The sequence below is a fragment of the Myotis myotis genome, unplaced genomic scaffold (assembly GCF_014108235.1).
Source record: "Myotis myotis isolate mMyoMyo1 unplaced genomic scaffold, mMyoMyo1.p scaffold_m19_p_4, whole genome shotgun sequence".
NCBI classification, from domain to species: Eukaryota; Metazoa; Chordata; class Mammalia; order Chiroptera; family Vespertilionidae; genus Myotis; species Myotis myotis.
This window is the reverse complement of record NW_023416346.1, coordinates 6,728,510-6,755,508: the sequence shown is the minus strand read 5'-3', so window position 1 is coordinate 6,755,508 and position 26,999 is coordinate 6,728,510. Positions and strand designations below refer to the sequence as shown.

At 50.8% G+C, this 26,999-nt stretch overlaps 1 protein-coding gene across 2 annotated transcripts; it reads left to right on the top strand.

Moving 5' to 3' along the window:
- Nucleotides 1-991: 991 nt before the first annotated feature.
- Nucleotides 992-26,999, top strand: CACNA1F (calcium voltage-gated channel subunit alpha1 F). Of its 2 annotated transcripts, none has more exons than XM_036306142.1 (48): nucleotides 992-1,016; nucleotides 2,435-2,684; nucleotides 2,983-3,088; nucleotides 3,289-3,428; nucleotides 3,672-3,814; nucleotides 3,914-4,066; nucleotides 4,678-4,883; nucleotides 4,996-5,099; nucleotides 5,883-6,040; nucleotides 6,317-6,409; nucleotides 6,522-6,615; nucleotides 6,781-6,807; nucleotides 6,924-7,084; nucleotides 7,987-8,212; nucleotides 9,100-9,307; nucleotides 9,400-9,520; nucleotides 9,633-9,714; nucleotides 10,599-10,644; nucleotides 10,830-10,881; nucleotides 12,794-12,941; nucleotides 13,105-13,234; nucleotides 13,707-13,766; nucleotides 13,904-14,010; nucleotides 14,092-14,179; nucleotides 14,585-14,692; nucleotides 14,779-14,831; nucleotides 15,917-16,063; nucleotides 16,805-17,006; nucleotides 17,104-17,262; nucleotides 18,909-19,019; nucleotides 19,236-19,319; nucleotides 20,117-20,137; nucleotides 20,343-20,471; nucleotides 20,821-20,886; nucleotides 21,142-21,233; nucleotides 21,879-22,038; nucleotides 22,264-22,391; nucleotides 22,711-22,807; nucleotides 23,002-23,104; nucleotides 23,353-23,454; nucleotides 23,606-23,736; nucleotides 23,983-24,117; nucleotides 24,376-24,545; nucleotides 25,202-25,309; nucleotides 25,425-25,552; nucleotides 25,677-25,789; nucleotides 26,317-26,514; nucleotides 26,769-26,999. In XM_036306142.1, exons 1-48 carry the CDS (start codon nucleotides 992-994, stop codon nucleotides 26,997-26,999), a joined length of 5,904 nt encoding a protein of 1,967 aa, XP_036162035.1. The 2 variants fall into 2 exon arrangements, with proteins under 2 accessions (XP_036162035.1, XP_036162034.1); XM_036306141.1 differs by having other exon boundaries at nucleotides 5,883-6,073.

Below are 26,999 nucleotides of genomic sequence, written 5' to 3'. Positions count from 1 at the left end.
TGGCACACCTGGTCTGTGACTTCAATAAAAGACGTTTTCTTTGAAAAAACAAACAAACAAAAACCCTGTCTCCACTGCTCAGTAGTGCCATGTATGTCATAAAGCATGGGTACATATATGTGGGACTCAGGTTTGGAACTTTATTCTGTTTTTAATTACTGCAGCTTTATAACAAGCCTTTATATCTGATATGGCAAATCCTCCTTCCATCTTGTACTTTTTCAAAGGATTTTGGCTTTTCTAGGTCCTCTGTATACCGATATACATTTTAGAGCCATCTTATCAAATTCCATGGAAAAACTTTTGAGATTTTGTTTGGGACTGCATTAAATCTCTAGATCGTTTTGAAAAGAATTGACATCTTCCTAGTTTTTACTATTTCAATTAGTTAATTTAACATATATGTCCATTTATCTTGGTCCCCTTTAATCACTTGATAATATTTGTTAGTTTTTTGTATAGAGATCTCATACATATACTATGTTAGATCTATTCCAATGCACTTCAAATTTCAGCTACTGTTGGAAAAAATATCATTTTTCTTATTTTAATTTCTGACTGGTGCTAGTATATATTTTGTAAAAATATTTTTTTAGCCCGGCTAGCATGGTTCAGTGGTTGAACATCGACCTATGAACCTGGAGGTCAGGGTTCAATTCCTGGTCAGGGTACATGCCTGGGTTGCGGTTGCCGGCTCCATCCCCTGTGTGGGGCCCGCAGGAGGCAGCCAATCAATGATTCTCTCTCATCACTGATGTTCCTATCTCTCTCTCCCTCTCCCTTCTTCTCTGAAATCAATAAAAATAGTTTTTAATTTTTTTAGTCACTGCCTTTTCTGTTACCAGGCTCTGGCCCACAAATGTCCCATCTTCGACCCTGCTCACCCTCCCATCCAACCCTGTTATGGCCCCGCCCAGTGACCTTAATCTCTCCAAAGCTGGGGGAAGAGAGGGGGGCTGTTTGCAGATGGCTCTTCAACCTTGAAAGGAGGATGTCGGCATCTGAAGGCGGGAAAGGTGAGAGCAGCCTTCCACCCCTGAGGACCCTTTAAGCAAGCCTGGGCTCTGCTCTACCCCTAGCCCCTCTGACTCACCCACTGCCCACCAGGACCCCACCCCTGGTGAACCACCAGGTGACCAGAATCATCCTGTTCCCATCCCAGCCAACCCCAAACACAGCCTTACCCCCAACTAAGCCATGAAGCTCAGCGTGACCCAGACACTGTTCTCTATGGCCTCCCTTCCCCATCCACAGCCATAATTACCAGCTGAAAACCAACCCCAATCCTGGCTTTGACCCCTATCCTAGTGCCTACCCAACTTCAACTCCACAGCCAGCCCCAGGGTTAATCCTAACACAAACCATACGAACCAGAGGGTAAACCCCTGTTAGAGTCCAAACCCCAACACAGATACAGACCTTACCACGCGCTCTAAAGTCACCTCACCTCAACCCCAACTCCTGAATGTCAATGCTGTTAGCAAGTAGTTCTCTGGCTTTTCAGAAAGAGCGCAGATCCATTTTTAAGGGCAAAAAAGAAAAATAGAAATAGAGAACACACACACAATGGCGGTAGTAAGTTGTGAGAGCTTGCTGTCAGAGTCTATCTGGATTTGACTCCCAATTCAACCACTTCATCAAATCACTTAGCCCCTCTTTTTGCATCAATTTCCTCACCTGTAAAATGGGAATAATATTATGTGCCAGACAATCTTCTGAATGTTGAACTAATTTAATCCTCACAACAACCCTATAATGTAGGTTCTCTTATTATCAACCCATTATACAGATAAGGAAATTGAGTCTCAGAGGGGTTATGTAAGTTGTTTAAGGCCACACACAGCTATCAAGTGGTAACGTCAGGATTGAAACTCAGCTTCTTTCCTCCAAAGCTGGGGCTCTTCACAGGCTGAAACAAGGCCATGGGGATTGGGAATGACCTTAGTTGAAAACCCCAATGCAAAACTCAGATCCCATCCAAACTTAACTTCAGCTCCAACCTTGATCCTAATTCTAATCCCAGCTTACTCAAATACCCAGTCCTAACCCTAAATCATAACTCAAGCACACTCCACTCCCACCTGTATTTAAACCCAACCCAAAAATCCACCATTTGAATTTACCCTAAATCTGCCTCCAGCTATAAACTTAATGGTACCCCATGCCAATATAAACTCTACCCCAAGTCTAACACCAAACCCTACTTCACTTGGAACTGTAACCTCACCTTCACTCCTCTATAAACTCCCCCTCTATCCCCAATCAATTCCAAAACCAACTCTTACCACCCCAATCCTTAACTGAGGTACCCCTAACTTTTCCTAATTTTACATGCTCTTTTTTCCTTCCCTCAGACAGAGGGATGGAATCAGGTAGGTGGCAGCCATGATTGCCCCCAATATCCTGTCCTTCCTCACTTGATTTCTCCACACAGACATCACCCCAGAGCCCAGTCCAGCCAATGGGGCAGGCCCTGGTCCTGAATGGGGGCTGTGCCCTGGGCCCCCAGAATCAGGGGGTGAAATCAGTGGGGCATCAGGCCTGGGGACCCCTAAGCGAAGGACTCAGCACAGTAAGCACAAGACGGTGGCAGTGGCCAGTGTTCAGCGGTCACCCCGGGCGCTCTTCTGCCTCACCCTGGCCAACCCTCTGCGGCAGTCTTGCATCAGCATCGTGGAGTGGAAGCATCCTGGAAGGCCAGGGGAAGGCCTCAGGGGGTGAGGTCACCAGAGTACCAAGAGTGAAGGATTGGGTCAGGATTAGCATGGATCAAGGGTCAAGTACTGGCTTCAGGGGGAATTTGAGAAAAGTGAAGGTCATTCACCAGGGGAGTCAGAGTCAAGGCCTTGGTCAGGGTAGTGGCTGGGCATGTGAGGGCTGGTCACCTTGGAGTCAAGGGTGAGCATTGGGTGGGGAGGGCCCCAAGGGAATGTTAGGGTTCTAAGGCTGCTTTGCCGGGGTCCTTGACTGTGTCCACCTGAGGCCCTTCGACATCCTCATCCTGCTCACCATCTTTGCCAACTGCGTGGCCCTGGGGGTCTACATTCCCTTCCCAGAAGACGACTCCAACACTGCCAACCACAACCTGGTGAGTTTTGCTTCACCATGCCCTGTCAGATACAGCTCCAGTAGAACTACACCTCAAGCCTTCCAACCAGGCCCTCCCCCCTCTGATCCAGATGACTCACCTCTGCCCAGCCCTCTGTCCTGGCTATGCCCTTTGCCCCTACCCCTGTCCCCATCAATCCCCAACCCAAATAACTCTTGGATCTCCCGCTCCGCCTCCAGGAGCAGGTGGAGTACGTATTTCTGGTGATTTTCACTGTGGAGACGATGCTCAAGATCGTGGCCTATGGGCTGGTGCTCCATCCCAGCGCCTACATCCGCAATGGCTGGAACCTACTCGATTTCATCATCGTTGTGGTTGGGTGCGCGTCTGCGGGGCACACCCCTAGTCTAGTTCAACTTTCCATCCCAAGCCCGCTGAATTCGGGGCTCAGGGAAGCGACTGCTTTAAATTGCTCCCATTTGGCAGCCAGAATCAGGAATATTTTAAGCATGTTTGCATTTCCGGTTACAGAGACTTGTGCTTTTCTCAGGAGAGGAGAGGGATGGCAAGGGGTGCCAAAGCCTGACACCCTCCCACGCCTCATACCTTGCTCCCCCATCAGGTTGTTCAGCGTGCTGCTGGAGCAGGGCCCCGGATGGCCTGGAGATGCTCCGCATACTGGAGGGAAGCCAGGGGGCTTCGATGTGAAGGCGTTGCGGGCATTTCGGGTGTTGAGGCCACTGAGGCTGGTGTCTGGAGTCCCGAGTGAGTGTAACGCCTCCCGGGGTTGAAGGTAGGGAAGGGGAGCGGGAAGAGGACTGAACGGACCCCGCCCCTACTTCACCCAGCCCTCGCTCCCCGCAGGCCTGCACATAGTGCTCAATTCCATCATGAAGGCGCTGGTACCGCTGCTGCACATCGCCCTGCTCGTGCTCTTCGTCATCATTATTTATGCCATCATCGGACTCGAGCTGTTCCTCGGACGCATGCACAAAACGTGCTACTTCCTGGGATCTGGTCAGCCAGCCGATCCCTCCGGGGACAGGACGCGCCCCTCCACTGCCTCCTGGGCCAGACCGTGTTCTCAAGGAAACCCTAATTCGCAAGACTCCGCCCCAGACTCAGGCTCCAACCCCGATAAACAAGCCCTACCCATATATTCAGGACTCCGCCCTCAATCTCAGACTACAGTCGCCCACTTGCTAATAGCTCTGCCCTATCACAAGACTCCACCCTCTAGCCACTTAAGACCCCATCCTGCACAACTAGTCCCAGATATTCAGGCCCTTCATCCGGACCCCAACCCAAGACTTGCCCCCACCCTTTTTTTAAGAAGCCCTCCAAAATTCACAAGACTCCCCGCCCCCCCCCCATTGATACCTCACTTTCATTTATAAAATTCTACCCCAAGATTTACAGTCCCACTCCCCAGATCCCTGTGGTTGGGACTCAGTTTCCCAGGGGTTCAGAATCCTAACCTGGCAGAGTCAGGATCTAAGGGTTGTCCTTGATTTAGAAAAATCTAGGACCCTGAGTTGAACTTCCCAGGTGGGTGGAGCTAGAGGGTGGCAGGGAATGCGGGTGGCTGTGGTTCTGAGCCCAGAGCCCAGACCCTGTCTTCCAAACAGAGATGGAAGCGGAGGAGGACCCGTCGCCCTGTGCGTCTTCAGGCTCTGGAGGCTCTGGGCGTGTGTGCACGCTGAACCAGACCGAGTGCCGCGGGCGCTGGGCAGGGCCCAACGGAGGCATCACTAACTTCGACAACTTCTTTTTCGCCATGCTGACGGTCTTCCAGTGTGTCACCATGGAAGGATGGACGGATGTGCTCTACTGGGTGAGGTGGAAAGAGGGCACACAGTTTAGAAGCTGAACCTGCCTTTTCTCCGTGAGCTCAGAGGCAGGAATGTCTGCATGCCCTGAGAGATGCATGTCCTCTCTCTACCCAGATGCAGGATGCCATGGGGTATGAGCTGCCCTGGGTGTATTTCGTGAGTCTCGTCATCTTTGGGTCCTTCTTCGTCCTCAACCTTGTACTTGGCGTCCTGAGTGGGTGAGGAGCCTAGACGCAGCCCTCAGCCTGCCCCTCAGACTCTGTCTCTTTTTTTCTTCCTGGCAAACTCCTAGGTAACCTTCAAAACCCATCTGAAATACCCCACCATTCATTCAGTCAATATTGAGCATCTACTGGGTGCAAAGCACCATTTTAGGAATGGAACAAGAGACAAAAATCCCTGCCTTCCCAGATATTACATTTGGGGGCTAGGGGGAAGACAGACTATAGCAACACATACAATAAGTAACATATATGTAGTGTTTTATATGGAAATTTCCTATGGAAAGAAAGGAAGGATAAAAATAGGAATAGGAAGGCTTCTGGCCAATTTGGCAGAATAGGAAAAACACTTGCATATCAATTTTGATCAAATCTACAGTATATTTTGGATTTATGTCACATTTGCAAAAGTTGCAGTTGAAGGTACATTAATTGGTCTTAGGCCTTTTTAAAAGTATGTTTTATTGTAGATAATGAAGACATGTTTGCAAAGCCAAAAAAATAGGAATGGGGCTATCTTGCCATTATAAATGGGGACAGTCAGGACAGGCCTCCTTGAGAAGGTATTACTGAGTAAAAATGTGAAAGAGATGAGGGAATGAGTCATGTGGCTCTCTGAGGAAAATGTCCCAAGCAAAGGGAACACTCTGTGCAAAGGCTCCAAAGCACGAATGTGCTTGGCATATTCAAAGAACAGCAAGGATGCCAGTGTGGCTGGAATGGGGAAGGCGAAGGGGCCGGGGTGGTTCCTCCACCTCACCCTCTATCCTCCACCCTCAGGGAGTTCTCCAAGGAGAGGGAGAAGGCAAAAGCACGAGGGGACTTCCAGAAGCTGAGGGAGAAGCAGCAGTTGGAGGAGGACCTGAGGGGCTACCTGGACTGGATCATGCAGGCAGAGGAGCCGGACATGGAAGACCCCTCAGCTGATGGAAACTTTGGTTCTGTGGCTGAAGAGGGCAGGGCTGGCCACCGTAGGCAACCCTAATCTGGCTCATTCCCTACCCCATGGGGGCTGCCCTCCTGAGACCCAGATCTCCCCTGCAACAACTCTAGGCCCAGCCCTCAGATGTGGCCTAGGAAACAGAACCTAGATCCAGATTCAGATCCACCTCCCAACTGTACCCAGAACAGATTCCAAATAATCCACTTCCCCCACACACAGCCCTTACCCTACCTCAGGCCATGGTCCTCAACTGTCTTCCCTATCCCTGCAGGACCACAACTGGCAGAGCTGACCAATAGGAGACATGGCCGTCTGCACTGGTTCAGTCACTCCACCCGATCCACACACTCCACCAGCAGCCATGGTGGGTGTCCATCCTGGTTGGGGAGGGGGCAGGATGGGTAGATGGAGGAGAAAGCCAAGGATGGAAACTTGAGGTCTTCCTGTGCTGACCTCTGTTCCCACCCTGCCCACAGCCAGCCTGCCAGCCAGTGACACTGGTTCCATGGCAGAGACTCCGGGTGATGAGGAAGAGGAGGAGGGGGCTCTGGCCAGTTGTACACGCTGCCTGTGAGGGCCCCAACCCCTTGACCCCTTACCCAGCCCAGAACTCAGTCCAGACCCCAGTGCTTACTTTAGTTTCTAACCTTGACCTCAGCCCCTGACTTCTGATCCTAGCCACTGACTGCCCCTCAGCCCTTTATGACGCTCACCTCCCATAAACCTCTTTTGCAGAAACAAGATCATGAAAACCAGGGTCTGGTAAGTTGAGGAAGTTATGTGACTCCTGGACCCCATGACTCTGTGATCCCCACCTGAGTTCCACAGGGCAGGCTGAGGTAGGTGATCTCAGCCAGTGGGTTCTCTTTTCTGCCCAGCCGCCGCCTCCGTCGAATCAACCAGGGTCTCCGGGCATGCTGCCGGCGAGCTGTGAAGTCCAATGCCTGCTACTGGGCTGTGCTGCTGCTTGTCTTCCTCAACACGCTCACCATCGCTTCAGAGCACCACGGGCAGCCCATGTGGCTCACCCAGACCCAGGGTGCGCTCCCCAGCCTCCAATTTCCTTCATCCCAGAAGCTCCAATTCAGGATCCCTCAGGTGCCTCAGACCCCCAAACACTGCCTTCCCCACATGTAAATGCAGAAATCTTAGCCTGTCCCATCCCACCCTGTAGCCTACACTTCTGTAGCTCTTTTTATTATTATTATTACTTATTTCAGAGAGGAAGGGAGAGGGAGGGAGAGAGAGAAATATCAATGATGAGAGAGAATCATTGATCGGCTGCCTCCTGCACACCTCCTACTGGGGATTGAGCCCTCAACCCAGGCATGTGCCCTTGACCGGAATCAAACCCGGGACCCTTCAGTCTGCAGGCCAACACTCTAATCACTGAGCAACTGGCTAGGGCAGAGCCCAGGCTCTTAACACCACACTGGATAAGTTAACCCCTCTGTGCTTCAATTTCCCCATCTACAAAATGAGATAGTTATACTATTCACTTTATGGGGTGGGTAGGAGGATTATATTAAAGTGAAAAGTGCTTAGCACATTGCCTGGCCCACATAAAGTTAACACTTTATAAGTGATAGCTCTTACAAGAATTCATTTTCATCTCAACCCCAACCTTAATACTGAGCACACTTCTAACCCCAAACTTCAAACCAGCCCCAGTCCTAACTAAAACCCAGACTCTAACTCTACCCTTGAATTGGAGCTTTTCTGGACTCATAGAGGCTGATTGATGCCCCACCCCAACTCTGCCCTTCGCCCCAACTCCAAGCCCCTCATCCACTCTGATATACAAATTCATCCCAATTCCTAACCCTAATCCCACCCCCAGCCTGTGCCTGGCCTGATACCAGCTACCCCAGATCGTCCCATGGCCCTACCTCCTCACATATCACCCCAGAAACTGGCCAGCCCTTCCCCCTTTCCCCACAGAGTATGCCAACAAAGTGTTGCTCTGTCTGTTCACGGTGGAGATGCTTCTCAAGTTGTATGGTCTGGGCCCCTCCACCTACGTTTCCTCCTTCTTCAACCGCTTTGACTGCTTCGTGGTCTGTGGGGGCATCCTGGAGACCACACTGGTGGAGGTGGGTGCCATGCAGTCCCTGGGCATCTCAGTGCTCCGATGTGTGCGCCTCCTCAGGATCTTTAAAGTCACCAGGTGTGTGTGCGGTGGGGGGGAGGGGTGGTGACTGAAGCCACAAACACAGCCCCAACAGCCCCCACCCCCAGTACCAATGATAACAGTGTGTATTTCACCATCCAATTTGCAAATATCCATTGAGTGCCTACTGTGTACCAGGCACCATTCCAAGCCTTAGGGAAATACCAGGAATCAAAGCAGACACAAGTTTCTGCCTACGTGGAGATTCAAGTTCTGTAGGAAGGGTGTCTACTCTGTTTCCATCTTCTTTCTCAACCTCAACCCTGCCTCTGAACTCAACTCCATACTCATGCCCAACCCAAACCCCATCCCAACCCTCAACTACAACACCATCTCTAGCCCAACCCCCAACCACTCATCATCCACAAGCCCATTTACAACCCCCATACCCAAACCCAACCCCATCTCCAATCTCATTCCTATCGCACAGCCTCATCCCCATCACTAACCACAACCCCCCCATTCTTAGCTCCTAACCATCAGTTAATCTCCAAACACAACCCTGTTCCCAGCCTCAATCTTATCCCTAACTCAGTCATCTACAACTCCAAATACTCCCCAATCCTTAACCCCAACATTGACCCCCAGTTGCAATTTCAAACTCCAACCCCAGTCCTGGTCCCAACCTGAAACCCAATTCTAGCTCCATCAATTTCCATTTACCCTCCATCCTAATAATCTCATCTCCCATTACTCCCCTAACACTTAACCCCAATCTCAACCTTCCCCTCACTTCTTATTCTTGCCCTCACCCCAGCTCCAAAATCACTTCTAACCCTGATACCAAAGGCCATTTTAACCCAGCCCACCCCAATGAACCTCAAGCTGGAATTCCTAACTCACCACTGGACATGTCAACCCTGCCCCCTCCATCTCTGCTGCAGGCACTGGGCATCTCTAAGCAATTTGGTGGCATCCCTGCTCAATTCAATGAAATCCATTGCATCCTTGCTGCTTCTCCTCTTCCTCTTTATCATCATCTTCTCCCTGCTTGGCATGCAGCTGTTTGGGGGCAAGTTCAACTTTGACCAGACACACACCAAGCGAAGCACCTTCGACACCTTCCCCCAGGCCCTCCTCACTGTCTTTCAGGTGGGGCCTGGAGATAATGGGATGGGTGGGTCAGGGGCACCCTAGGGTGCAGGGAGGGTCTCAAGAGCTTCATGGTGAATCCCCCCCACCAGATCCTGACGGGTGAGGACTGGAATGTGGTCATGTATGATGGTATCATGGCTTATGGCGGCCCCTTCTTCCCAGGGATGCTGGTGTGCATCTATTTCATCATTCTCTTCATCTGCGGCAACTGTATCCTTGAAAACTTGGGGGGCTGGATGCTGGCAGGTGGGGTGGATAGAGGGATCTGGGTGGTCCACAAGCAGGCTGCTTCTCCATCTTTTGTAGCCTGAGCTCACCCCAGACATCCTGTTGAATGTGTTTCTTGCCATTGCTGTGGACAACCTAGCCAGCGGAGATACAGGCACTGCCAAGAACAAGGGCAGGTGATGTCTGGCTCCAGCCCTAAGACAGTCTCCCCTGAATCCCTTCCTGGGAATCCACACAGACATCCCACACCCCACAAATGCCTCAGTCACCCTGGCAATCCTCATCCCCACATCCAACCTGCCAGTTCTCGTTCAATCAACATGCATTTACTGAGCAACTACTTTGTGCCAGGTCCTGTTCTAGATGCTGAGGAGATAACAGGGGTCAAGGTAGACAGAATCCTCTCCTTCATGGAGCTGACATTTGAATTGGGGAAACAAAATACATATAAATGAATATATAATATACTTTAAATATATGCAAATACTATGTAACAAAGAAAAAGAAAGTGAAATAAAAGAATAGAGAGAAATTAAGATTGCTGTTTTGTTTAGAGTAGTCAAGGAAGGTCTCTATGTGGAGGTGACAGTTGAACAGAGAGCTGAATAAAGTAAGGGAGTGAGCCATTCAAATATCTGGGGGAAGAATGTTCAAGGCAAGGGGACAGCAAATCAAAGGTCCTGAGGTGATGATAGTCTTAGCACATTCAAAAAAACACCAGGGAGACCAGTGAGCAAAGGAGAGAGTGATAGGAGGTGAGCTCAAATGGGGAAATAGTGAGGCCAGGCTTAGGGTGTTCTGGGCCACAGTGAAGACTTTGGTTTTTGCTCTGAGTGGGAACCATGGGAGGGGTGCGAGCAGAGGAGTGATGTGCCAGACTTAGGATTTAACAGGATCCTTCTGGCTACTGTGAGAAGAACAGACTGTGGGGATGAGGGCGGAAGCAGGGAAGTTCTGTGGGGTCTAAGAAAGGTCTGTTCTGACTGCAATGTTCGCCCCTCAGCCTCACCCATCTGCTGCAATCCTTAGCAATCACACACACCCCCATTTCCTCACACAGGGAGAAGAGCACTGAAGGGAAACACCCACAGGAGAATGGAGCGTTAGTGAGTTAGAAACCTGGGCACTGTCTACACCTCATACTACCATCAATGCCTGTCTATGTGTTTGTGTTTTTAACCCCCAACCTCTGCCTATTCAATCCTTCATTATTGCATCCCTTCCATGCCTCCCTATGTCCATCTCCTGATGTCTCTCCCACCACCAATGACCCCTATCTTCCTGTCCCCAGGTGCCTGGTGAGGAGAATGAGAAAGAGGAGGGTGCAAAGAATGAAGGAGCAGGCAAGTGACCAGGGCCAGGTGGAAAAGGTGTGGGACCCTAGGGACAGCACCCAGGCAGAGCTCTTGACCCCTGAGACCCTCCTGTCTAGGGAGCAGCCTTTTCCAAGATCATCTTGAAAATAATGGGCATGGTTTTTGGCCATCAACATTTGGGACATTGAGATTAAAGATTAACAGATGTTTTGTTTTACTGCGGAACTTCTCAGAGCCTTTATTTTATAACTAGAGGCCCAGTGCACAAAATTCATGCACAGGTGCAGTCCCTAGACCTGGCCGGCGATCTCAAAGTGTGAGTGTCTGCATGGAAGGGCAGGTCCCAGCTGACCTCTGGGCCCTGGGCAGCACCTGGACCCTAGACCCCCATGTGCCCCCCTCCGCCTGAGTCATTGGGCTCTACCTGGCTCCCTCAGCACCTGGGAGCCGGGCGGCAGCCCTGCCACTGCTGCTGGTCACCATCTGCAGGGAGATCAGCAGGGTGATCGGGCCCCACCTTGGCTGGTGCCACCCACTCACCTGCTCCACCATCCTGCCACGGTCCCACTCTTGTCGGGGCCCATCGGGGCCAGCAGTGCCTCCACTGCCACCTGCTGCCAGCGCTGCATCACCAATGCCCACCATGTTCCAAACTGACCCCTGGTGGTCAGCACACATCATAATGAGTAGTCGAACTCCCAGTCGAGGGGACAATTTGCATATTAGGCTTTTATTATATAGGACTAGAGGCCCAGTGCACAAATTTTTGTGCACTCGGGGAGGGTCCCTCAGCCCAGCCTGTGTCCTCTCGCAGTCTGGGACCACCTGCTGGCTTAGGCCTGCTCCCCGGGGGATTGGGCCCAAGCTGGCAATCAGACATCCCTCTGGCAGCCCGGCAGCCCTCAGGGGATGTCCACTTGCCAGCGGGGTGCAGACCTAAGCTGCAGTCGGACATCCTTAGCGCTGCTGAGGAGGCAGGAGAGGCTCCCACCACCACCACTGTACTGGCAGCCATCAGCCTGGCTTGTGGCTGAGCAGAGCTCCCCCATGTGGGAGTTCACTGACCACCAGAGGGCAGCTCCTGCATTGAGCATCTGCCCCCTGGTGGTCAGTGTGTGTCATAGTGACCAGTCATTCCCAGTCTTTCTGCTGTTAGGGTCAGTTTGCATATTACCCTTTTACTATATAGGATAGAGGCCTGGTGCATGGGTGGGGGCCGGCTTGTTTGCCCTGAAAGGTGTCCCGGATCAGGGTGGGTGTCCCGCTTGGGTGCCTGGCCAGCCTGGGTGAGGGGCTGATGACTGTTTGCAGCTGGTCACACCCCCTTCAGGGTGGGGGTCCCCACTGGGGTGCCTTGCCAGTCTGGGTGAGGGGCTGAGGGCCATTTTCAGGCTGGCCGGCGACTGAAGCTCCCAGCCTCTCCTTTTTTTCTTTTTTCTTTTTATTCTGGGATTTATTTACCTTCTATAATTGAAACTTTGTTGCCGTCACTGGAGCTGAGAGCCTGGCTCCTGCTCGCTCCACCTCTGAGGCCATGGCCTGCTGAAAGCAGGTATCTGAGGTTTGTTTAGCTTCTATAATTGAAACTTTGTTGCTTTTGGAGCTCAGAGCCGGGCCGCGGCACGCGGGGAACCTTGGCTTCCTCTATCACTGGAGCAAGCAAGCCTCCTGCTCGCTTCAGCTGCGTGGCTGCCAGCCGCCATCTTGGTTGGGTTAATTTGCATATCGCGCTGATTAGCCCATGGGAGGCATAGTGAAGGTACGGTCAATTACCATGTTTGTCTATTATTAGATAGGATCGCATGTATATGACTGCGAGGATGGCAGTGTTCATTCCAACACACATTTACTCAGCTCTTACTGTGTCCCAGACACTGTTCTAAGTGCTTTACATACATTTTCTCAATTAATTCCCTCTCTTCTGATCTTGTGGTGCCAGGCATGGAGGAAGAGGAGGAGGAGGAAGAAGAAGAGGAGGAAGAAGAGGGTGCAGGACGTGTGGAACTCCTACAGGAAGTTGTTCCCAAGGAGAAGGTGGTGCCCATCCCTGAGGGCAGCGCCTTCTTCTGCCTCAGCCAAACCAACCCGTGAGTGCTGGGGCAGGAGGGGTTTGAGTAGGTGGAGGGCCAGGGGGCAGCCAAGGCTCAGTGGGGTAGGGTACACATCCTGATACAACAGGCTTGAGCTGCAACCCTTGGGCTTTCCCAATCAACTCTGGGTTCTGACCATGGTCCATTCCCCATTCACCAGAATGAGGAAGGCTTGCCACACCCTCATCCACCATCATGTCTTCACCAATCTTATCCTGGTATTCATCATCCTCAGCAGTGTGTCCTTGGCCGCTGAGGACCCCATCCGAGTCCACTCCTTCCGCAACCACGTGAGCCTTTGGGGGACACTCCCGGGAATGTCCTATTGGGCACTATCCAGCCAGTGTGCAAACAGGGAGAAGACCCCTATCTGGGCAGAAAGAGAAGGGCAAGAATGGCAGCCTTACTATGTGTGTAGCACACTTGCGGAAGCTCCAGGGAGATCAGTATACAGCTGAAGAAGAATCTGTGCTCAGAGTGGTTGAACAGGCCAAGGGCACCCATGTAGCTGGGTAGAGGCAGAGAAGCCCAAATTTGAACCCTAGTCTTTCTGATGGCCAAGCCTTTTGCCTTGTAGAGCAGTTCTTAATGATCATAAGAAAGAGAGGGAAGGGAGGAGGAGGGGGACAGCAATGATTACATAGAGAGGTACAAGTATGCGCACGCGCATGCGCGCACACACACACACACACACACACACACACACACCTAGGATACCCCACAGCCATGACTCAGTGACTTTCCCTCTTTTTCATCCCCCAGATTCTGGGGTACTTTGATTATGCCTTCACCTCCATTTTCACTGTGGAGATTCTACTAAAGGTAACTAATGGGTCCCCAATCATACCTCCAGTTGCCCCAACCACCACCACAACCCACCTCTCCTGTTTCCATCCCCTTCTACTCCTTCTATTCCCAAATCTGGGGTCTAGCCTGATGACCTCTACCATCCTCCCCAGATGACGGTGTTCGGGGCCTTCCTGCACCAAGGCTCCTTCTGCCGTAGTTGGTTCAATCTGTTGGATCTGCTGGTGGTCAGTGTGTCCCTCATCTCTTTTGGCATCCAGTAAGTGACCCTTCACCCAGCCCATTCCTCCAGAGCTGAGGCAAGGCCTGAGCCAGGGCCTGAGGACTGCCCCCTCCCCAGCTCCAGTGCAATATCGGTAGTAAAGATTCTGCGAGTACTCCGAGTACTTCGGCCCCTTAGAGCCATCAACCGAGCCAAGGGACTCAAGGTAACCCCACCCCACCCAAGTCCACAGGATCCAGGCCTTGCCCCTGGGGTCAAAATCACTTATCAGATTGACCATTTGCATGATGCATGGCCACATGTAACCACTCATGCCTGACCGTTGGCCATGTGGCCAGACCATATTCCTTAACCAATGACCACATTTTTCTGATCTGAGTCCCTGGCATGTGGCTACATATCCTGTCTGGTAAACACTTATTCCTGGTTGGTGCCCACACATCCCTGGCCCCCATCACTGTCCCTTAACCACGTGTTCCTGACCACACATCTTTGACCCACAATAACATGTCCCTGACCCAAGTCCCTGAGCTCCATCATGCCCATATTCTCTGCCCCATGGCTGCTGTGGCCTGCACTGTCCATTAGTCATATTTGTGGGTACCTGCAGCACGTGGTGCAGTGTGTGTTCGTGGCCATCCGGACCATCGGGAATATCATGATTGTAACCACACTTCTGCAATTCATGTTTGCCTGCATTGGTGTGCAGCTCTTCAAGGTGGGAAGAAACACTAGAGGGAGGCCCAGGCATGAGTCAAGATGGTGTTGAAGGGTGCACCTGCTTGACAAATATCCTCCCTACAGGGGAAATTCTACAGTTGCACTGATGAGGCCAAACACACCCCCAAAGAATGCAAGTAAGTAGCCAAGACCTTGCCCTCACTGGGCCCAGAACCCTTCCCAAAGGCCACAGAGGCCCCTAGAGCTCACCAAGGCCCCTGAAACCCTTAGAGTTTCCTCCCAAGAACTTCAGAGAGCCCCCCAGATTTTATCAAGGCTCCCAGAACTCCCCAAGCCTCCAAGATACACCATCAGAACTCTCCCAAGAACTGCAAAGGCCCTCAGATCTCACCAAATTCTAAGAGGCTCCTCAGTACCTCCCCAAGCCCCTCTTCACCTCTCCAGAATTACCTATATTTTATTCTGGACCTCCCAGCCATCCCCAAACACCATGACACCCATGCACCACTTAATCCCCAACTTCCATCCTATAGAGGGTAAAGGTCAGAAGCATGGACTTTGAACTCAAACATTCCTGGTTCAAATCATCCCATGGGACTTTTCTTAACCTTGTAATTTTTTACATTTCTTAACCTTGCTGAATCCCATTTTCCTTAACTGAAGAATGGTGATTTTAAAAATGTGACTCTCACTGGTTTTTTGTGAGAAGTAAATGACTTACCACATGGAGGGTGTACTACAATGTAAAGTTAGCAGGTAGCACCATGCCTGGCATAAACTTAGTGATGAATGGGTTGGCTATTATATGTATTACTTTTTTCTGGGTGGCAATGATAATGATGATAATGGTGATGAGGGCTAACATATAGGGATTGGCAAAGGTAGGTTTATAGTTGTAATAAATAATATTACAAGAATAAACGCTGTATCTCATGTACTCACAACTCTAAACTTACTTTTGCCCCACCCTGTATGTGGTGCCAACTATGTGCCACACACTATTCTCACTATTGACTTAATTATACATGTAACAAGACAGTAAATATGTTGTTCTTATTCTTATTTCATGGATGGGGAAAACTGAAGCACAGAGAGGTTAAATGCCCAAGGTCACCCAGCCAGTAAATGGAGGGGCAGGATTTGAACCCAGGCTATCCAGCTCCACCATGATGCCCTGATGCCTCCATGCTGGAAACCTCAGTCCCCTTTCCACAGCTCTCTACCCTTCCTCACCCACTCAAACTGTCTACAACATCTACAGGGGCTCCTTCCTGGTCTATCCTGATGGAGATGTGTCACGGCCCCTGGTCCGGGAGCGGCTCTGGGTCAACAGCGATTTCAACTTTGACAATGTCCTTTCAGCCATGATGGCTCTGTTCACTGTCTCCACCTTCGAAGGCTGGCCTGCGTGAGGAGAAGGGCCCCAGGGATGAGCAAGGGACAAGGAAGGAGTATCTAGGGGACTGGCTTGGAATCTGCTGAAGGATGGGCGGGAGGGTATCTTGAAATGTGATCAAGGCCTTTTGAGACTGGATAGAGTTTTCTGGGGACTGGTGGGCATATCAGAAGACTGGGTGGGGGTCTCCCAGTAGCTGGCTGGGGTGCTTTGGGGACCCGGGTGGGTGGGGTCTCCAGGAATTGGGTAGAGATCTCTGAGGGATTAGGTAGAAGTCTAGAGAGGACTGGGTAGGATTTAGGGGGGACCAGGTAGATGCCTGGAGAGACTGGTTGGGGGTCTCAGAGGAGATGGAATGGGGGATTCAAGGGTTTCCAGAGAGTTGTGCAAGTCTTCAGGGTAGTAGTTGGAGATCGCTAGGGAGGTGGAGCAGGGAATTCAAGTTGATGATGGGACAGGGGATTTAGCAATCTTTGGGGGTTGGTGGGGGAGTTATGGGTAACTGCATGGGGACTACAGGTGGATGGAGAAGGGGATTTGGGAGGTCTGTGGGAGCTTAAGGGATTTAGGAGTCTTTGAGGGCCTAGTGGAGGTCTGTTGGAGTATGTATGGAGGTTCCAGGTGATTAGGTCAAAGGATCTAGGGGTCTTTGGGGTACCAAGCAAGAGATTCTGAGGTGTCTATGATAAGTGGTCTGGGGGAAGGTCTGAGGGGCCTGGTATATCCCCTCACCTGCCTCCACCGGCTCCACAGGCTGCTATACAAGGCCATTGATGCACATGCAGAGGACCAGGGACCCATCTATAATTACCATGTGGAGATTTCAGTGTTCTTTATTGTCTATATCATCATCATCGCATTCTTCATGATGAACATCTTTGTGGGCTTTGTCATCATCACCTTCCGTGCCCAAGGGGAGCAAGAATACCAAAACTGTGAGCTGGACAAGAACCAGGTGACCTCTGACCCCTGATCCATGACCATCAACCCCCCATATACACCTCCTTGCCTTGGGACCTCACTGCTCACTCATGCCCTGCACCCATATGCAGCGCCAGTGCGTGGAGTACGCCCTCAAGGCCCAGCCACTCCGCCGCTACATTCCCAAGAACCCGCATCAGTATCGTGTGTGGGCCACTGTGAACTCTGCTGCCTTTGAGTACCTCATGTTTCTGCTCATCCTGCTCAACACGGTTGCTCTAGCCATGCAGGTCTGAGCTCCCCACCCTGACCCCTGCCAAATACCCTATTCTGTCTACACAATCCCTTGGGAACCATTAGGCATGGTTTAGGCTGCAAGTAATAAAACCCCCAACTGACAGAGACTTAAGCTATAAAAATATTTGCCACATCTCTTCACATCTAAGGCCAATAATTGTAAGTTACATCCTGATTTCAGAAATCAAAGAATATGAAAAAGAAATGGCAGATAGCAATTGTAAGTTGCCATTGATTATAAAACACACCCCAATTTCATAGATTCTAAAATGTGAAAAGATGTACATAACAAGAAATGTAGAGGTAGGCTGTTTGTTCATTGCTCATAAAAGACCCAGTCTCTGTCTTCCTGCTCCACTCTTTTTTTAAAATACATTTTTATTGATTTCAGAGAGGAAGGGAGAGGGAGAGAGAGATAGAAACATCAATCATGAAAGAGAATCATTGATTGGCTTCCTCCCACACGCCCCGCACTGGGGATCCAGCCTGCAACCCAGGCATGTGCCCTGACCGGGAATTGAACCATGACCTCCTGGTTCATAGGTTGATGCTCAACCACTGAGCTGGGCTGCTCTGCTCTTTTTAGTGAGTTAGTTTTCATTCTCATGATTGTTGCTTCATAGTCACAAAATGGCTGCCACAGCTCTGGGCATCAACACTACATTCAGGGCAGAAAAAGGGAGAGAAGGTTGCACCAGGGGACTCTCCTAATTTGAGCCTTTTATTAGAAAGCGAAAATAGCCCTAGCTGGTTTGGCTCAGTAGATAGAGCAACAGCCTGTGGACAGAAGGGGTCCGGGTGTGATTCCAGTCAAGGGCATGTACCTCAGTTGCAGGCTCCTCCCTGGCCTGGGCCCTGACCAGGGTCCATGCAGGAGGCAACCAATCAATGTGTTTCTCTCATATCAATATTTCTCTCTGTCCTTCCCTCTCTCTTCCACTCTCTCTCTCTAAAAAAAAAAAAAAAAAGGCAAAAATATTTTTCACAGAAGCTACCCAACCAGCAGCAGACTTATGTTTCTATGTCAGTCAGAACTAGCTGCAAGGAAATGAAATTTTACCATTTGCTACAACGCAGATGAACCTAGAGGGTATTACGCTAAGTTAAATAAGTCAGACAAAGAAATAAAAATACCATGTGATTTCACTTATATGTAGAATCTAAAGAACAAAATAAACGAAAATAACAAAACAGAAACAGACTCATAAATACTGAAAACAAACTGACAGTTGCCAGATAGGAGGGGAATCCAGGGGCTAGGTGAAAGGATTAGTCACAGGGATATAAAGTACACCATAGAGAATACAGTCAATAATATTGTAATAACTATGCATGGTTCCAGGTGGGTACTAGACTTATTGAGGTGATCACTTTGTAAATTATATAAATGTCTAACCACTACACTATACACCTGAAACTAATATAAAATAATATTGAAAATCAGCTGTAGTTGACAAGTAAAAAAGAGTTGGTCTCCCCCAATATCCATCATGGAGGTAGATAATGTGAGGGGTTAGGCCAACCCATTGTGCTATACTACCTCCTCAGACTCCCCTCACTCCTAGCCAGAGAACATTTGACTAGGGGTGGGGGGTTCTCTGCCTCAGGTGCTGTCCTCACACCTGATTTTCTCCTCCAGCACTATGAGCAGACTGCTCCCTTCAACTATGCCATGGACATCCTCAACATGGTCTTCACTGGCCTCTTTACTGTTGAGATGGTGCTCAAAATCATCGCCTTCAAACCTAAGGTGTGCCCCACCTGCAGTGGGTGAATTCCTTGGGGTGGAACTCACTGCAGTGCTCTCAGGAGGGCAGCAGTCAGGGAGCCATGAGAGGGATCCAGATGCAGGCCCATCGTGTGGTCTAAGCTGGGCTCTGTCTCCCCAATTTCCCCACCGTACCGGCCCCCTACCCTAGCTTCCTAGATATTAGAAGACAGATTTCTGCTTTCCTCCTGCCTCCAGCATTACTTTGCCGACGCCTGGAACACATTTGATGCTCTTATTGTGGTGGGCAGCGTAGTGGACATTGCTGTCACTGAAGTCAGTGTGAGTACTGGCCTCTCTACTAACCCACTCTCCCCCTGCTAATCTTTCCTCACCTCAACCCCAGGGCTTTCTTTCAAATGGGTAGAGGAGATGACACAATCCCATCCACCCCACTCATGGAGACTCAGTGCTCCTCCTTCTAGCTCTATCCCTTCTGAGTCCCTGTTGGATTCAGCCCAAATCCCCCTCCACCACCTCCCTCATTCCATTTGCAGCCCACCCTCTGGATCCATCACCTAACATGACTTTGTTATTTCTATTATTTCCTTCATTGTTTCTACATCCACCTCTACTGGTTCCATCATCTCTTCTGATTCCTCCATTGACTCCATTCCCTCCACTGACTCCATCATCTCCAACGCTGGGTCTTTCACGTCTCTGTCATTACCACTGACTGCATGGTTGGCTCCATAATCTCCTCCATTGGGTATTATATGGTACTGTTACATCTATTGACAATGCTGCTGGTTCCATACCTCCATCACTGGCTTCTCCAATGGGTCCCCCCATGGGTTCTCTCATATCCATCATCTCCATAAAACAACTGGCTCCATCATTTCCTCCAATATCTCTCCTCCATAATCTCCTGTACCCTCTCCTCTCCTTCACCCTCATTACCAACTTTTCCCACAACCATCTTAATCCACTACCATATAACCTTCCCCATTGGACCTTGCGTAATGATTGTACCATCCATTATCCCCTATAACTGTTCAATAATTTCTCCCCTTGTTCACTTGGGCCTGCGATCACATCATCTCCTCTATCTCCCCTGTCTTGACCATATCTCCCTCCAGAATGGTGGCCATCTTGGCGAGGTAGCCCCCCATCATCAACAGGGACTCTGCTTTTTCCCCACCCATCCTTTCTTCCTTTTTACCTTAAGAGACCTTATAAATGCTCCCTGACCACCCTGGGACCTGACTTCTGACAGATTTAGGGGCTGGGAGGGCCAAAGCTTGAAGCAGGGAGGTGGCTGGGGAAAATGTGGGCTGAGCATACCCACCATACCCCCAACCCCAGAGCTCTGAGGACAGTTCCCGCATTTCCATCACTTTCTTTCGCCTCTTCCGAGTCATGCGACTGGTCAAGCTTCTCAGTAAGGGTGAAGGGATCCGCACATTGCTCTGGACATTCATCAAGTCCTTCCAGGTAATTCCCCATCCCTTTGACCACCCTTTACCCCCACCTTACCTCTCAGCCTGTTGTTTTACCACCCTCAGAACTGTATCTCCTAGTGTGCCACACCCACCTGCAACTTACCATTTTCAGTTTTCTCTCTTTTCTAGGCTCTCAATTCCTAACATGCCTTGGCTTCACTGACTTTAGTCTATTGTATTTAATGCTGTGTCCACATTTGGGATATACTGGTAGTCATCACATGGGCACTTGGGGGATGGACCACATCTCTCATCAGGTCTAGGCTTGAGGGAGCAGCGCATTCTGGGGATTATAGTTCTCTGCCTGGACCTGAGTATCTATCTTCCTCTCCACCCCATAGGCCTTGCCCTATGTTGCTCTACTCATTGCAATGATATTCTTCATTTATGCAGTCATTGGGATGCAGGTGAGTGGGGACCCTAGGGAGCATCCCTCAGGCACTTCTCCGATGAGGGAGGTTGATTAGGAAGAGCCCGAAATTGGGATTGGTGAGTGGAAAGACAGACAGACACGCTGGATGACCCTGAGACAGTCCACATGTCTGTGAAATGGGATCATCAGTGCCTGTTTGTCAGGGTTGTAAGGACCCTTTGGGTATTAGTAGTTGCGAAATGGGTGGCAACCTCTTCACCCCTCTGACACAGCTCCTGTGTGCCCACAGATGTTCGGCAAGGTGGCCCTTCAAGATGGCACACAGATCAACCGAAACAACAACTTTCAGACTTTTCCACAGGCTGTACTGCTTCTGTTCAGGTGACATCTACCCCTCTCTCTGCCACCTCAGTCCCTAGCATGCCCTTGTGGGTCCCAGACTGCCTGAGCTGTGGAAATAACAGGGCAGCATGGGGTTCCATGTTGCCTGGGACCTTTTCTGGCTGTGACCTGAGCATTTGATAATATTCTAGCCTCAGCCATCCTTTTTCTGGCTGTAAGATGTATCCCCTTCTTTGGTCTCAGTGTCCCATCTGTAAAATGTGAATACGACCATCATAAACATTGAATGCCAGCTTTTTATTTTATTTTTTAAATATATTTTTATTGATTTTTTACAGAGAGGAAGGGAGAGAGATAGAGAGTTAGAAACATCGATGAGAGAGAGAGAGAAACACTGATCAGCTGCCTCCTGCACATCTCCCACTGGGGATGCGCCCGCAACCAAGTTACATGCCCTTGACTGGAATCAAACCTGGGACCTTTCAGTCCGCAGGCCGATGCTCTATCCACTGAGCCAAACTGGTCAGGGCAAATGCCAGCTTTTTAAATGTAGAAATGCTATTTATGCCAGATGTAGCCTCTGGCAGGAGGTGGGTCATCCCATAACCTTTCCAGTCCCCATAATACCATTTGCCATGACTTCAGAGCCTTCCCTCTAGGATGACACCCTCATGTGATCCCCAGGTGTGCCACTGGTGAGGCATGGCAGGAGATAATGCTTGCTACCCTTCCTGGGAATCGATGTGACCCTGAGTCTGACTTTGGCCCTGGCGAGGAGTTTACCTGTGGTAGCAATTTTGCCATCGCCTATTTTATTAGCTTCTTCATGCTCTGTGCCTTCCTGGTGAGGACCTTTCCCCCCATAACCACCACCACTACCATAGGGGCTGGTCCTGAAGGGTCTGGGGATGTCAAATGAGGTGGGGAGCCCAGATCTTCAGAGTAGGTGGAAGGGCTGGCCTGGTTCAGGATTTGTAACCTAGTGACCATGTCATCTTACCTTAGCCTCCCACCAACCCCCTACTTTCTACTCTGCACTTCACCTAACCCCCCGCTCACTGGCCCACAGATTATAAATCTCTTTGTGGCTGTGATCATGGACAACTTTGATTACTTAACCAGAGATTGGTCCATCCTGGGGCCCCATCACCTCGATGAATTCAAGAGGATCTGGTCTGAATATGACCCCGGGGCCAAGTATGTCCTCTAACCTCTAACCCCATACTTGGTATCCCAGGGGACAGTGCACTGCCCCACAGTCTCCCAGCCCCAACCTACTCCTCCCATTACCCAGTCAGTAGATGCCCCAGGGTCCCCTGACCCTGTCTTCTGCCCTCCCCCCTCCCCCCTACCCCCCCCCCCCCCCCCGCCGCAATGACTGCCCTTCAATTCTGCCCTGGCAGAACCTGGGGTGTTGTTGGGGAGAGGTAGTGATGAGCTGGTGGGTCCTTGAGAAAAGATTAGAGGGGGTATCTCCAATCCAGTGGTGCCTCCCACCTACCTCCACCTGCCCAAGGGGCCGAATCAAGCACCTGGATGTGGTTGCCCTGCTGAGACGCATCCAGCCACCACTGGGATTTGGGAAGCTGTGCCCACACCGAGTGGCCTGCAAGGTCTGTGCACCTGCCCACCCCACGCCCCTTGCCTCTGAGAGAGCTGTCCACCATCTGACAGGGGTGGGCAGAAACTTTGCCTTGGGTGAGGAGGGGGTGTTTGGTTGCATCTTCAAAGGTTTCTGCCCCTGGACATTCAGGCCTGCATCTCAGGCATTTGCCCAAAGTGGGTTTCATGTCCCTGGTGTGCACAGAGACTTGTGGCGATGAACATGCCTCTCAACTCAGATGGGACAGTGACATTCAATGCCACACTCTTTGCCCTGGTTCGGACATCCCTGAAGATCAAGACAGAAGGTGTGTGTGGGGGGTGGGGGACAGGAGTGGAAGGATCCCTGGGGAGGTTGCAGGGAGCAAACTGAGTGCTGAACCTCAAAATAGGTGACTGTTTTCTCCAGGCCCATTTCCCCACCTGTCTAATAGGGGAGATGGTGCATGACTGCAGTAGAAGCTTGCAAAGCCCCTCCAACAGTGAGGGAGTGGCTGTGAAGGACTCTTCCTATTGGCTCATGCACGCCCTCCTCCCCCATCCTCTCCTGGAGCAGGGAACCTGGAGCAAGCCAATCAGGAGCTTCGGATTGTCATCAAAAAGATCTGGAAGCGGATGAAGCAGAAGCTGCTAGATGAAGTCATCCCCCCTGCTGATGGTGAGCTATCCTCACCCCAATTCTTGATCCAGCCTCTGAATGTCAGATGATTGCTCACCAGCACTGGCTGGGGAGAGGAGTTTATGCTGTGGGTAGGGTGGGAGGAACAGAGGGCCCCTATGTGACCTTGCCTCCTCTCCCTTGCCCCCAGAGGAAGAGGTCACCGTGGGCAAATTCTATGCCACATTTCTGATCCAGGACTATTTCCGCAAATTCCGGCGAAGGAAAGAAAAGGGGCTACTAGGGACCGAGGCCTCCCCAAGCACCTTCTCTGTCCTTCAGGTCTTCAGAGTGGAGCCTGGGTGGGTGGGGGTATGTGGGAGCACTGTGGCAGAGGCTAACTGCTCTCTTGATTTCATGGAGCCCATGTCACAGATTTGGAAACTGAGACCCCAGGACCCACAGAGGGTCAGAGATGGTTGAGGGGAATCCTTCCCCCACCCCACACTCCTGCATAGGAAGCAGGCTTAATGAAAGGGGAGTTTAGACCCTGAGCTATCCCGCTTCCCTATTTTATCACCCTCACAGGCTGGTCTGAGGAGCCTACAGGACTTGGTTCCTGAGATCCGACAGGCCCTCACCTGTGACATAGATGAAGAGGAGGAGGAAGAGGGGCAGGGCAGAGAGGAAGAAGAAGATGAGAAGGACCCAGAAACATACCAAGTGAGGAACGACGTTTCCACTCCCCCCAGATTGTAAAGTATCCCTCAATCCCCTGAGTAACTTCCACACTGCCTCTAAGAGAAGCCCCCCACCCACCCACCCTGGCAATAGACAAATGTTTATTTGGCACCTACCATCCGCTGTTGGAGGCCAAGACCCAGATACAGCCAGTCCCTGGGGTGCTCACCAGAGACACACCATATGACCAAATGACTTAGATAGAAACATGGATGCAACACTGTCCTGTGACTCCCACAGGCTCCAATGGGCTCCCAGCCCCCATCCCGTAGGAGCTCCCTGATTTCTGTGTCTCTGCCAACTGGAGACAAACTGCCAGATTCACTCTCCCTGGGGCCCAGTGATGATGATGCAGGGGCTCCCAACTCCAGACAGTCCAGTGTGCCCCAGGCTGGATCCTATGCTCACAGGTATGGTCAGGGGAGAAGATTATGAGGGAAGGCAGGGACTAGCCACTGTATGGGGATAACTCAGGGGGCATAGGAGTAAGGCCTTCTAATGGAAATTTGGGGAAAATGAGAGGAATTCAAGGGCTCAGATGGGAATAAAGGATAATAAGATTCATGTGAGAAAGGCAATGCAAAGGTTTAATGCAAAAAGCACATGATGTGGGACTAAATGGGTTTAAGTTCAAATCTTGTATCTGCCATTTGCTAAGTGACCTTGGGCTGCTCACTTAGTTTTCATGGTCCTCAATTTCCTCACCTGTGAAAGGGGGATAATAATAGCACCTTACTTCATAAAGATAGTGGAAGGATGTAATAAGGTCACTCTTAGCTTTTATACCCCAGCACACCCCCAATTCTTATTTGAAGTTGTCTCTTTAACAGGCCAACTTTGATTTCCTTTTTTAAATATTGGGTCTTTCCAATGAGAAAAAATGTCTCTTAAAAGAAAGCCCATGTTCACTTTTAAATAACAGGTTAATTTTATGTTAATTTTATTTTAACATAATTTAAAAAAATTAGAAGCCCGGTGTTTCTGTAAGGGAGAGGGAACCAGGGGCCCAGGACCACATACTGATATTTGGGGATCTAATCTGCCTTACTTGCCTCACTTTCCCCAGGAGAAGTTCTGGGGCTCTCATTTTCACCATTCCGGAAGAAGGAAGTTTTCAGCCCAAGGGAACTGAAGGGCAAGAGAAACAGTATGAGGAAGAGGAAGTCCCGGGCCAGTTTTCTGGCCACAACAAGTAGGATGAGCCCATGTTTGGGGGGCGGGACTAATGGCACCCCATCGCCCATGCCCAGGCCTGAGCTCACTCCCAGCCTGCCCTCCTTCCCATTCAGGGGCTCCTACATACATGAGCAGGCCGCGACTCCCTCTTGCCCCATCCTTTTGCCACCTCACAGGCCCCAAAGATACATGGATGGGCACTACGCACCACGCCGCCGTCTGCTGCCCCCAACACCTGCAGGTGAGAGCATGCAAGTGTGCATGGGTCCTAGGGCCCCCAAGGGCCAGCAGGGCAGAGGTCTGGGGAAGCACTGACATTTTTCTTTGCTCCTCCATCCCGTACCACCTACCATCCTCACCCCCAGGTCGGAAGCCCTCCTTCACCATCCAGTGTCTGCGGCGCCAGGGAAGTTGTGAAGATTTACCCATCCCAGGCACCTATCATCGTGGGCGAAACTCAGGGCCCAGCAGGGCACAGGTGAGGTGAGGTGGGGGCAGCCTAGGTTAAAAATTTTTTATGTGTTTTTATTTGTCTTAGAGAGAGAGGAAGGGAAAGAGAGATAGAAACATTGATCAGCTGTCTCCACACACTCTACTGGGGAATGAGCCTGCAACCCGGGCACATGCCCTGACCTCCTGGTTTATGGATCGACACTCAACCACTGAGCCACACCAGCCAGGCAGCCTAGGTTGAATTTATCAGATACACTACATGTCAAGACCTTCTGAAGAACAGGGCACATATGAACTCACACATTCTCACTGTACCTGCGAGGTGGGTACTGTTATTAGCCCCAGTTTACAGATGAAGAAACTGAGGCTAGTAAGTGTCAGAGCTGAGATTTAAACTCAGGTCTTCTGTGCTCTTAAACTCACCTGTAATTTACACACATTCAGTTTGACTACAGTTGTGCTTGGGGGGTAAGAGGTAGGCACAGAAATGAGTCCTATACCCTCACACTCCACCCATCAATCACTGTCCCTCTGATGTTTATTCTGGTCCAGGGTTCCTGGGCAACCCCTCCTCAGAGGGGTCGGCTCCTGTATGCCCCACTGTTCTTGGTGGAGGAGGGTGCCGCAGGGGAGAGATACCTCAGCAAATCCAGCGGTCCACTTTGCACCTTCACCTGTCTGCAAGTGCCTGGAACCCACTCAGACCCCAGTCATGGCAAGAGGGGCAGTGCTGACAGCCTGGTGGAGGCTGTGAGTTCAGAAAGGGCATGGGCAAGAGGGATGGGAGAGAACAAGAGGGGGGGGGAAGGGTCCCCAGTCTCTGTGCTGTGCATGTAGCTCTCCCTTTGCAACTTCTGCTCAGCATGATGTGTGTACCACTGTCCCCCATGGACTTCCTTGCATAGCCTCAAGGGTGCATCATTTATCCACACTGACCTCTCTGTGCATGCTGCTCCAACTCCATGCTGTGCCTTCTGTCAACTCTGATCCTATCTGTGGCCCAGGTGCTCATCTCTGAGGGCCTGGACCTCTTTGCCCGAGACCCGCGCTTTGTGGCCCTGGCCAAGCAGGAGATCGCGGATGCATGTCGCCTGACACTGGACGAGATGGACAGTGCTGCCAGTGACCTGCTGGCACAGAGAACCAGCTCACTTTACAGTGATGAGGAGTCCATCCTCTCCCGCTTCGATGAAGAGGACCTGGGAGATGAGATGGCTTGTGTCCATGCCCTCTAA